The sequence below is a fragment of the Panonychus citri genome, unplaced genomic scaffold (assembly GCF_014898815.1).
Source record: "Panonychus citri isolate SS breed McGregor unplaced genomic scaffold, ASM1489881v1 Contig00090, whole genome shotgun sequence".
Classification (NCBI taxonomy): Eukaryota; Metazoa; Arthropoda; class Arachnida; order Trombidiformes; family Tetranychidae; genus Panonychus; species Panonychus citri.
In genome coordinates this window covers 658877-671547 of record NW_026515495.1, presented here as the reverse complement: position 1 = coordinate 671547, position 12671 = coordinate 658877, and the positions used below count along the sequence as shown (strand labels likewise).

General features: G+C 34.4%; 1 protein-coding gene across 2 annotated transcripts in view; it reads left to right on the top strand.

Annotated features, from left to right (window-relative positions):
• LOC128387494 (testis-specific serine/threonine-protein kinase 2-like) overlaps window positions 1–12376 on the top strand; it is a 33637-nt gene extending 21261 nt beyond the window's left edge. The window contains exons 3-6 of one of the 2 annotated variants that reach the window (XM_053346705.1): window positions 7848–8289; window positions 8363–9935; window positions 10107–11324; window positions 12101–12376. In XM_053346705.1, the coding sequence (XP_053202680.1) occupies window positions 7862–8289; window positions 8363–8858 (924 nt within the window). In that variant the 5' untranslated portion in view covers window positions 7848–7861 and the 3' untranslated portion in view covers window positions 8859–9935; window positions 10107–11324; window positions 12101–12376. Of the gene's footprint in view, window positions 1–7847; window positions 8290–8362; window positions 9936–10106; window positions 11494–12100 lie in introns of both variants that reach the window. The other variant, XM_053346704.1, reaches the window with a different exon arrangement.
• The last annotated feature ends 295 nt before the right edge of the window (window positions 12377–12671 follow it).

Genomic DNA, 12671 nt, shown 5'->3' with positions numbered 1-12671 from the left:
TCAGGATTAAAGAAATTATCTCTGAGGTTAATCATTGCTGTGGTTAGTTTACCTGAATATTTCTTAGTGTTAGAAACATTAGCAATGAAGAGATTAAAGCTTAAGGTATCTAAGAGCATTATTGCACCTTTCTTTAGACCACAAACTAAATATGATAGCGATTACGGAGTTTTTGAAACTGATGAACTGAGATTCATTTTTACTAACAGATAATCTCCAATAGCATAAGGAGAGTGAGGATGAAGGGATTTAGTTCTGTTAACTTGGTAGAGTTGTTGAGAATTAAGCCGTGCATAAGCAATTTTTCGAGCTTCATTTACGGTCACTGGGGAATTGTTGATGGATAAGTAATTGTCAAGGGTTTGTTTGGCTCATGACCAAAAACAAGAAAATAGGGGCTGAAGGAGTGATTTTGTGGATGGATGAATTAATTGCATATAAAGATGCTTGGAGAGGGAAATTAATTTTTGTTCCTTGGGTACAAATGTATGAAGTCTTTCGGCAATAGTCCTATTACCTTTCGACTATTCCTTGGGATTGAGGTACGTACTTGTATCATGAATGATTCCGTGTTTATCCATGAACCTTTTGAATTCATCTGAGGTGAAATTAGTACCTAAGTCGGTTTGTATGTGAGTTGGAAAACCGAAGAGATGAAAGAAGGGAGAGAGAAAGTTAATTACAGTTGAAGCTGTTTGATTGGTGGTTAATTTCGCGTATACAAATCGCGATAAAACATCGACAATGACGAGGATGTATTTCTTTTGATTTCCAATGGTGATTGGCCCTTGAACGTCGAGTTCAAAGCGGGTGAAGATTTGTTGAGGGATTGGTTTGATGGAGGGATCAACATATATGATGTTGGAGGGTTTCGATAAATTGCAAACTAAACAATTTTCGCATAACTTTTTAACTTCATCATATAAGAATTTACACCAGAATCTTCGGGCTATATTCAGATATGTTTTCTCGGTGGCGAAATGTCCACCTAATGTTGATTCGTGCTCTAATTTAAATATCTCTTTTAAGATCTCGGGGTCGATTACAAGTCGAGTACCAAAGGGTGTTCGAGAGTCTTTTCGATAGAGAAGATTGTCTTTAAGGACATATCGTTTAGAGACGATTGAATTTGGATTGGAGAGCTGAGAGATGATTGATTGAATATCAGGATTATTTTTCTGAGAAGTTCTAACTTTTTCCTTCCATAAGGAAAATTCTTGAGGAGATGATTTTGATTGAGGTTGAAGATGAGCGATTTCTGAAGAGATGGAGTAAAGAATGAGAGGAGGTTCTTTGATTTGTTCGTAATCAAGGAGAGGTGATTCGAACGATAGATTGATGAGATTTAATCCAATATCATGATAGTGATGATCGGATGGGTCTTCGATATATTCGTTAAGAAAACTTGTCTAAAATTCTTCTCGGGGTCAATTGTTTTTCTGTGGTCCCATTCGGACTGATAACGGGAGAAACAGTCAGGGGGATGGGTTAGACCTTTTTTATATATCACCTTAAAATTATAAGATGAGAGCATAATAGACCATCTTTGGAGACGAGAGTTTTTGAAGTTAATTTTTGGGAGCTGACACAGGGCATGGTGGTCAGTCTCAATTAGAAAATTTTCACCATCAAGATAGTGACTGTACTTGTACACACCGACAAGAATTGCTAAGAGTTCTTTTTCTGAAACACTGTAATGAAGTTGGTGCTTCAATAATTTTTGAGAAAAGAATGAAATTGGGAGCCAATGGCTTACGGTTTCGATGGGATTTTCCGGGTTGAAGTCTTCGGAATTTTCGTCTTCCTGTAATAGGATTCCACCAACAGCAACATCAGATGCGTCAACGGAAATTTTTCGACGGAGTTTGGGATTGAAATGTACCAAGAGAGTGGTATTGATGAGAGATGATTTGAGAGAATCGAGTGCTTGTTTATCAGCAGGGAGAATTTTGAATTTTCTTTCTTTGGAGATTAGACGATAGAGAGGGGCAGCGATTGATGAATAATTTTTGATGTACCTGGAGAAGTAGTTATAACATCCTAAGAGGGATTGGAGTTCACGAACAGTTTTAGGGTAACGGAGATTCACTAAGGCTTGAACCTTTTTCGGATCGGGACGAATTCCTTCGCCTGAGACGAGATGACCTAATAATAGAATTTCGGTTTCACCGAAGTGGCACTTTTCTGGTTTAACCTTTAGGTTATATTTTCTTAATCGATCTAATACCAATTTAGTATTATTGATGAGATCGTAAAAAGTTACACCAACAACAGGGATATCGTCAAAGTATCCAATACAATTGACGTACTGAAGTCCTTCCAGAACTTTATTCATGAAGCGTTGGAAGATAAAGGGAGCACCGGCAAGTCCCATAGGGAGTCGCTTATATTGGTACTTACCATCGGGTGTTACAAAAGCGGTTTTCTCTCGTTCGGAGGGAGGAAGCTCAATTTGATGGTAACCTTGTGCCAGGTCAAAAAGGTTGAAAAATTTACCACCGCGGACGACTTCAAGACAATCGTCTATTCGGGGCATCGGGTACCTTGGGATTTTAGTGAGTCTATTGAGTAACCGGTAGTCGGTCACCATTCGATGGGTACCATCTGATCGAGGAACCAATAATGAAGGGGCACCTCCGAGAGCATCAGAGGGTTCGATCAGATCATGTTCGATCATGTCATTAATGATCTCACGGAAAACTCCACGACGATGGATATTACAGTTGTACGGTTTTTGGTACGGGATGATTTGATCTTCGAGATCAATTTTAACTGGGCAAACAGTTGAAGAGACAAATCCAAGATCATTTTTATGTTGAGAGAAAATGTCTTGATAACTTTCGAAAAGTTTTAAAAGTTCATCTTGTTGAGAGGGATTGAGATTTGGATTGATTCTCGACTTAATTTTGTCAAGAAGAGGTTGAATTTTAGATTCGTTAAGTTCAGATTCACTAGTTAGCATACACCGCGCAATTAGTGATTGTTGAGGAAAGTTTTTGAATTTTTGATTATCAGGGTGAATGTTAATTGTTGTTAGATTTGGATGATGATTGGAGGGAGGATTAATTGTTGAAGCCGAATGAGATGAGGAACTGGATTAGAATCCAAGATGTAATCAGAAGCATTACCAGTAACTTTAATAGAAGTTTCGATGATGAAGTCAGTTTCATCGGGAGTACAGAATCGGAAGTAAAATCGGGATTACAATTGGGAGAATTGGGTTTTCTTCACTGAAATGTTATATTCATTTCCATCTGAATTTAGTGTCATATAAAAAACATGAAGAAAAGCATTTCCTAATAAGAAGACAGGCTCAAATTTGTCACAAATTTGGAACTTGATGATTCTTGATTCATCCATTCCGTCATGCTTAAAGATAGCGTAAGAAAAACCAAAAGAGTCTACATAAACTCCGGATGCAATTCCTTTTAGAGTTCGATTTACTCGAATAACATGAGCTTGAAGGTAAGAAGCTAAACCAGCATCAATCACACAAGCAGAAGCGCCAGTATCAACTAGAACTTTACCTTCTTGAACTCGGGATTTATCGGGGAGACAGAGAGTGAGATTAACTTGGGGCATGTGGGCAATTGCGGTATTACCGAGTTGCGAGATTTGCTTGATATCCTTAGATATGGCAAATCCAACATTACCACGGAGTCCACTTTGCATTGGTTCGGGAGGAGAGGGAGGACGGTAATCAAACTGAATTGGGTTAGTAAGATTTTGGGGAACGGTAACCATTGTATTAATCGGTTGAGGAGGAAGTTGTACCTGAGGAGTTGGTTGATCTTGACCTACTAGGGTAGCGAGATTAGTTTGAGTAACGGTGGGATTGAATTGTTGACGAGGGTAATTCTGATCTTTTCTTTGGTAAGGGGGTTTAATTCCTGCAGCTTCTTGAGCTTTTCGGTAGGCTAATTTAGAGCAAACATCAATAGTGTGGTCATCACCTTTACAATAGTTGCAAAACTTTGCATCTTTAGGTGCGGATGATGAACTGTTTTGGCCTTTTATAATTAGAGTTAGAGTTAGAGTAATGGGGATTGTTAGTTTTTAACATTCGAGCAACTGAAGATTTTTCATTCGATTGATTTGAGTTGGGATTTTCGAGGGATTGATTTCTGAACTTTTGGCGATTTTGATTATTTTGTAATCAAAATGGATGCGAGTTAAATGATTATAAATTTTGTTTTATCATCATTTATGCCGAGAGTATAAATATCATCTCTGATATTTCGAGGATGTGTTGAGAACAAGATTGAGAAAGAGGAATCGTTGGTTGGACCAAACGCTTTGGTTACCAACCTTCGCATGTCTGAGAAGAATTTTTCAGGGTGAAATTCGGGATTGTAGCGACAATTTCTTAATTCGAAGTCCGCTGAATATTGGCTTTCAGGGTCTTTAGCTTTGAAGAGGGCATCAACGTATTCCTGGTAATTGGTAATATCGTCTAAACCAGTGGCACTTGTTTTTATCTCATGGGCCATAGACTTTTGGAGAAGTCGTAATCGGGTTTCGTCATCCACGTTTTCTTTGGATAAACGATCTTTAGTTTTGACCAACCATGAATAGGGGTCTTCACCAGAACGGAATTCGGGTACATGAGGATCCGTTTTCAACTGCTTCATTAACTCGAAGAAAGTTGAAGGTGTTAGATTGTCATTTGAATTGACAGATGGAGAGATTGATGGAGGTGATGGATCGGTAATATTTGCACCGAGTGAATTTAAAATGTTTTTTATTTTTAAGAGAACACCAAGAGAGAGAGGGAGAGCATAAAGTTCTGAGGAGAGATTGAAAATAATTTCGTTTTCTTCCAATGTTTTTATGAAATTTTGGATCTCTGGCTCAGAGAGATTTTGAATACGGAATTCAGTTAACCAATTTGGGAGGTTTTGGCTTTTTATTTCCTCAATAGGAAGAGATTGAATTTCTTCGGAAGTGAGATTTTCTCCAAGAAGAAGAAAATTAGTTGACACAATGTCAGTAAGTCGTTTCATGGCAAGAGAACGAATTGGAATTGAAATTCCAAAGACGGAAAAGTTCGAGAATCTCGTTGAATGTGAGATCTCTGAGAGATTTGGTTTGGAAATTATCGTAGAAACACGAGTGGGTGGTCGAGGGTTGACCGGGGTTTGAATATCATTAAAAGATGGAGGTGATGGGATGAGAGTTTCATCCTCAGAAAGTTCAGGTTCGGGTGTAGTAGTAACACGACGAGTAGCTTTCGCAGCTTTAGCAGCACGAGCAGCAGCAACACGAGTAATAGCAGCGATTCTTGAACGCTTAGGAGGCATTTTGATTGAAAGATGGATGGATGGATTAATTGAAATTAATTCAATAGAATTTTGGTTAAGAGTTAGATGGAAAGATGGATGGATGGATGGATGGAGATAATTCAGTAGAATTTTAATTGAAATTTAGATGGATGGATTTATTGAAATTTAGATGGATGGATTGAATTTAATTCCGTGGAATTTTTGATTGAGAGTTAGATGGATGGATGGATGGAGATAATTCAAAAGAATTTTGGATGAGCAGAAAAACACAAACACAAAACACTGGAAACAACGTTTTCACGCTGAGTAAATCAAAAGAATAAGCAAAGGGGAGAAATGAACACAATCCTGCCTGGGTCGCCAATTTGTGGGGGAAAATTTGAGATGATGAGGTTTAGATGATCACTTAGATCGATGGATTAAGATTGAGACGAAACTCAGATTGATTGAGATGAAACTCGGATGGATTGAGATGAAACTCAGATTAAGTCTTTAGGCTTGGAAGGGAAACAGAAGATTTTCGGTCCCACAAAATTTACCGAATACAAGATTCTTTTAGGATTGTGTCACTTCACTTTACTTACTGATCTATTGATCTCAATGTTAAGCACTTGCATTTAAACTCGATAATTCTTTAGAATTCAAGGTAACAATTAAACATTAACTGTTAAAGATTTAGATGGAACTTAATTGAAAATTTTTAATAAGAGTACGTTGTAGAGAAAATAAGATCAACTTGAATAGTTGGGAAAATCACAACGACTAAAGAACAAAGGGAAAATTTAGTTCTTTTAGAATAAAGAACAAAAATAAATTTAAAGGGAATCAATTAATGATGAGGAAGGTAACAATTAAATTGGGGGAACACAATTAAATCAAATTAACCAAATTAATCACATTAGTGATGAGGTTAAACAATTGTTACAAAGTAACTTTTTGTCTTATGTCTCGACAATGATGAAAAATATGGTTAACCGAAATGGTTAAGATAAAGATGAACTAAAGATGCTTGTAGCTTAACAATACATCTTCCAAAAACAAAAGAAAGTAAAAAGAAAGATAGAGAGAAAGAGAAAATCGGGTCTCTTACTTTTGTAACCAATTTTTGGTCATCTTAAGATGAAGAGATTTAGGTTAATACAATTAAGAAATTTCAGTTAATTATTTTAATTAACTTCATCTATAATTATATCTTGAGATATAGATTGAAATTTTGATTAATTATTATTAATTGTTGGGATATTATAATCTCTTAATTATTTAGATCAATTAATTAGGATTCTAATCAATTTGATTTGTTGAGGTTAACAATTAAGGAAATTATAACTATAGTTATGGAGGTTAACCAATTAACAATAGAAAGAAATTAATTAATTAAAAAATTGAAATGTCCTTCATCCAAAACAATTAGATGATTCATTTCATTTCATTTTCTTCGTTATTATATTGTTACAATTTATTAGAACGCAATCAACTAATCAACAGCAAAGCTAAGGAGTCAACCAGAATTACCATTTACCTTAATTTGGTTATAAAATTTGATTACAAGCGTCATTCAGATGCTGTTCAAGTCTTTTTGTATCAACCAAATCAAATTAAACTGTTAACTAAACGTTAATAACATAAATCATCATCATCATCAAACTAATTGTATATTTGATATGTTTTAAACGCCAACGACTTGTTAACTAATAATTACATTTATCACTATTATTATTGGATTCCATTAATTACTGTTCACAATACAATCATCAGAAGAATGATTAAAGGTCAACTAAATTAATCAGTCTTAGATAATTAACCTTCTCATAGAGTAAAATAAAACACAAGAAATAAACTCAATTTAATTAGAAACTTAATTAACCAACAGATGGAGACACAGAAACGAAAATGTAAAAGTGTCTTGAGTCGCCATCTCGGGTTACAATTAGTTACTAAGGACAATTAACGAGTTTGCGATTAATTCAAATCCTCTTATACAGAATTTTCTTTTCATCCATCAGGGCGATTTCACTGAATATCTCAAGAATCATAAGCTCATGAAAGTTGCCACAAAGTACGAAAAGTACTACAACTTTACTTTCTCGGGTTATTGTTTACTAAACTGAAAGAAAATTTTCCAATTCAAATTTCGGAGAAAAAAACTCAGAGCAGCCTCATGATTTCTTCTTAATTCTTGGTTATTATTATCACTTTCCTTTCAATTCCATGTAAATATTGATTCGTCTTGGTGATAATGATGATAATCGTCACGATAAATGATTCGATTGAACTTTTTCTTTTCGATTAATAAAGAGAAACCATAGAGAAAAATTCAAAGATGTTAACAATTGGAATAAGAAAACTAAATTAACTAATTAACTAATCCCAGTCTAATAAAAAAAAGAATTTTTTTTTACAATCTACTAATTGTTTGTTGATTTACTTTCAACAAGCATAATCCTTGTATTGTTATAATTGTTATTGTTTTTTTTATGATCATCTAAACTGATCCTTTTTATATTGTTAACTTGACCCAAACAATTAAATAGCCAAATCTTTATTTAATTTTGTTTCCGTTTAAAGTTTTCCTTGATTCTATGAAAAACATGGCGGGTGGTAAGAGATCGGATATTCCCAAAAAAGATGAGAATCCATGTTCACCTGAGGAAACGAAAATGTTGGACAAGAAAGGATTCAAGATCGGGGATAAGATCAACTTTGGAAGCTTCTCAAAAGTTTACAAGGCCAAATATCTCGACAAAGATATCGCTGTTAAAGTGATCGATTTAACTAAAACATCGTTCGAATATCGTCAAAAATTTTTACCTCGAGAACTTCACACTCTCCAGACACTTCGACATCCAAATATTGTCACAATTCACAAAATTATGACAATAAGCAACAAAATTTATATATTTATGGATTTGGCTGAAGGAGGTGACATTTTAGATCATCTAAAAGAGCATGGAGCTATTTCAGAGCCTCAGGCTAAATTGTGGTTCAAACAAGCTGCTGAAGCCCTCAGGTAATTATTTGTATTTTCCAATTGTTCAATATTTCCTCTTATGATTTTACTCCTTTGTATAACCTTCACTTAGATATATTCATGACCATGGAATAGCCCATCGGGATTTAAAATCAGAGAACATTTTATTAGATAAATGTAAGAATGCAAAATTAACGGATTTCGGCTTTTCTCGGGACTGTTTTGATCAAAGAACAGGTCGTGGTGTTTTATCCGAGACTTACTGTGGTTCCGCTGCCTATGTGGCCCCTGAAGTTTTACGATCGGTTCCTTATAATCCAAGATTATCGGATGTTTGGTCACTTGGTGTGGTTCTTTACGTTATGGTCAATAACGCACTTCCCTTTGATGATTCTGATCTTAACAAGATGATCACCTGTCAGATTAATAAAAGTTGGAATTTCAATTCTAAAGTAATGGATAAACTGTCACCTGATTTGAAAGATTTGATTCGTCAAATGCTAGAACCTGATGCCTCTAAAAGACTGACCATTGCCAAAGTACTTCGACATCCATGGTTAAGAGATTCGAGTGGAACTACCGGTATAAGTTTAGGTCCAAAAAAGTGAAACTATCAAATGTCTCTCTTTCCATGATATCAAATCCCGAAGTAAAATAATTGATAGAAATCAATTGAATTTGAATGATTCTCATAGATTTTCATTCACCTGATGGGAAAGACTTTAACCATTTCTTTTCATTATCCTGTTGTGCTATTGTTCCTGAAAATTAAACTTTAATTGTGATAAAATACTAATTGTTATTCATTATTTTCTCAGATTACGAAAAATTTTCACACTTTCACTTTTAAGCTCAAAGAATTTTCGTCAATTCTATTTACGAGTTTCATTCATTTTCTTGAATCTCTGGTGAAGATGATGATGTCGGTGTTGTTGTAGTGGTGATAATAGTCATAGTCAGTGAATATTTGGTGAATCAATTTGATTGTTCAAATCTACCAACAGTAATCAATTTATCTTCTCCATCAATTGGGCTTAAGTGTCTTGAGAATGGCCGAAACCTCCTAGGCAATGGCCTCGAGAACGAACTCAAATTGGGCCTTTGACTTGACGCTTCCTCCTCGTTGGTCTCTAATGTGTTCCAGTGTAGCAGCGATGTCAATCTCTTTGGTTCCTAAAAGAAACAAGTTGTTTTTAAGTGACTTTTAGTAATGGACGATCAGCGAATCTCAAATCGATCAAAAAGATCAATCGATCTTTGATCAAATTTCTCTAAAAGTTTTTAATCAATTTTAAATAGAAAAAAATTCGCGCCATTAAATGTGAAAGAGAAATTCTCTTACTTTTTTCTCTTTCTTTTTCTCCCTGTCTGGGATGATCGATCTTTTCGAAAAAAAGATCGATCAATTTCCGAAAAACATCGATTGCGATCGAGTGATTTACTCGGATCTCTACTCTTTGATTATAAGTTATAATTTATAACTGTTTTCACTTTTTTTTCTCTCTCTCTCTATCCAGGTAACAATTTAATTGTTACAATCATTTACTTGATCAACTGTGATTAGGTAAAAACACCAAGGCTGGAAAATGGGTGTACCCCTGAAGATAAAATCTCTGGATGGAACATTGGAATTGAATTTTCTTCTGTGTCAATCTCAACATGATAATTTTCTATCACCACCATGGGTTTGTTTTTTTTCTCTTCTATTTCTAAATCTCTTGTTCTTTTTGTCTCCATCTGATTAAACGTTACATCGTATTCCATTCTCTTTAATTTCTAATTCATTGGCCCATAATTCATAAGATTGCTGATCATTTATTCCTTTTTTAAATAATCAATTTTTCTATTCTTTTTAGAATCTTTTGTTTTCTAATGGGATCATATTGGATTAATGTCTCCATATTCTAACAAGTAGATGGATGGAATTTCCAATCAACCCATTATGAAGATGCAGGCGTTTTCTAACAATGAGTGTTGGCGTTGATCACTTTTTCCCCGCAGTTGAAAACACCTCACATGTGGATCGGAGATGAATAATTTTAATCCTGATCTATCTTTCCAATGGAAAATGGTTTTGAAGTAGAAACTGCAGTATCTCAACTTGCTCTTATAATGTCACTTGGTGTCCATCAAATTGGATATCTACATTAGTAAAGTTGAACTGGTTCTGGTCATTTATTAACAGCCGATTAAACTTTTCATTAACTCAATTTCGTTGGACACTTTATGCTAGTAGTAAGCGATTGAGCTGATTATCAACACAAATTTTTCTAGTATCATCTAGAAGCTAAAGAATCATTTTTTTTTTGTCGATATTGATCAATATTGTTTTGTCAAACTGTTTAACTGCTGATGTTAAGAAATCAACTATTAATGATTGGCTAGCACATGGGTGCGAGTAACTTACCTCTGTGACTATTATGATCCCCAGTTTTGCTCAGGTCGATACTTTTATCTGAACATGGAAACTGCTCTCTTTTTCACTCAACCTAATGGATCAGCGTTACAACAGCATAAATTTCTCGATATAAGATAAAAGACAATCAGATATTAAAGTGATCAAATATTAAGTAAAAGCAATCGATTTCGAGGAAAGATTTGACATCTCTGAATGTTTCGATAAACCTGAAGACTACACTTGGTTTCAAATCGTTTTCTCTGGTAAAAAAGATGACCTTGAATCTTGGAAAGATTAAGACGAAGTATTAAAAGCGATAACCAGAAAAGTTCTTTCATTTATTCCCGAGATTCGAATACCAGATATACAAGTTTCGTACCTTGGAAGTGTCGTTTACATTTCGTGTAAACTATTGGAAAGACCAAGTTATCAATACGATTTCTACAAGACTCCTGGTTTCACAGTCGAGAATCCGACCAAAGTTATCCAGCGAGATCACGATCAAGATTGTGGTGAAATTTGTTCCGAAGATGAATTTTGTACCAAATCTCGAATGTCGTTTATTCAGTTCAACAAAGGCAACAACTTATCCTTTCATCGAGGAATCAAAGATCTTACCCTACCCAAATTTCCGATGTTTCCCTTGAAAATTGCACTGGAAGCTGTATAACTACTGGTAATTTCAAATCACTTAATTATTGTGAAAATCAATCACAATCAGGAATGATTACCTCTAAATGTCGCCTTTCTTCAATTAAACCTGATGAAAAATCAAGTAAATCCTTATAAAGATCAATAGGAGAGATGATCAATCCATATTGCCACTCATGTTGGCCTGAACACAAGTAGGAGTTCATTAAGCGCACTTGATTGAGATTCCCACTGAGCCCCATGTTGATTAAGAAAAACTAATGAGAAAAGGATATTTTCAATCAGTGATTATTATCTTTCTCTGAAGTTTTTCTTTACAATAAATTTAGATCAATAAGTTTCCATTGATTGAATTCAACACCATTTAAATAATCAAACTCTCTTTCATTTAACTAACAAAAGTAAAAATCACAATCAAATCTATTAATAATAGCTAATTACTACCTAATAACTGATTGACCTCTAATATAATTGAGATTAATAATCGGATATAATCGGAATGATGGTCAGAGGAAAATATGAAAGAAAACACAATTATCATTGATTATTAATTGTTGATGTGATTTCTAATTTAGTTATTCAAATGATTTGATTGGTGGTGTAAATGTTATTGGAAATTAATTTAATCAATTTAAAGGTCCAAAGAAAAATTAGTGAAAAAACTTTGAAATGTTTATTTCCATGTTGATCATTAACATTATTACTCTTGTTTCGTTTTCTCTTAATTGTTTCCCTTAATTATTAATTAGCTAATTTCTCGTGTTATATTTTCTCTATAATTTTGTATTTCTCTTCGATTAGAACTTTGGATTATCCCGACCATGGAATAGAAGGAGAGAAACAATTTCCTCATATCGAAAATTGATCTAAATGTTGGTTATAAAGGTTCGATCGAAGAAGTTGTATTGCAATCTCATGAATTGGATTACGAATTTACTCAAGCAGAGGTGAACTAGACCGATTTTTGATGGAAGATAATCTTAGTGAATTCAGTGGGCATCGATTAACAATCATTTTCTTTTCATCACCCAAATTACTCAAAATTTGTGGTAATAAAAAACTATTTCATTCATTGGACACACCGTTCATCAGAGTCAATGAAAAGTCCAATAATCACTATACAATATTGCGTTGGAATATCTTATACAATATTCTGGCCAACATGTGTAATTTCATTAGCTCAATTTATCAATCGCTATACAAAATTGGAACCTTTTGGATTATTCAAGATTATCTGAATTGTTCAGGCTAAGCATGGAGCTTGAGTATTTGGATGGTCAAAAATCTCTCGGTAAAGAAAGTGTGTAAGTATTAATACATCGATACGATCAAATGTATTCCTGTGAAAATATTTTCCAATTTCCAAAAGTTA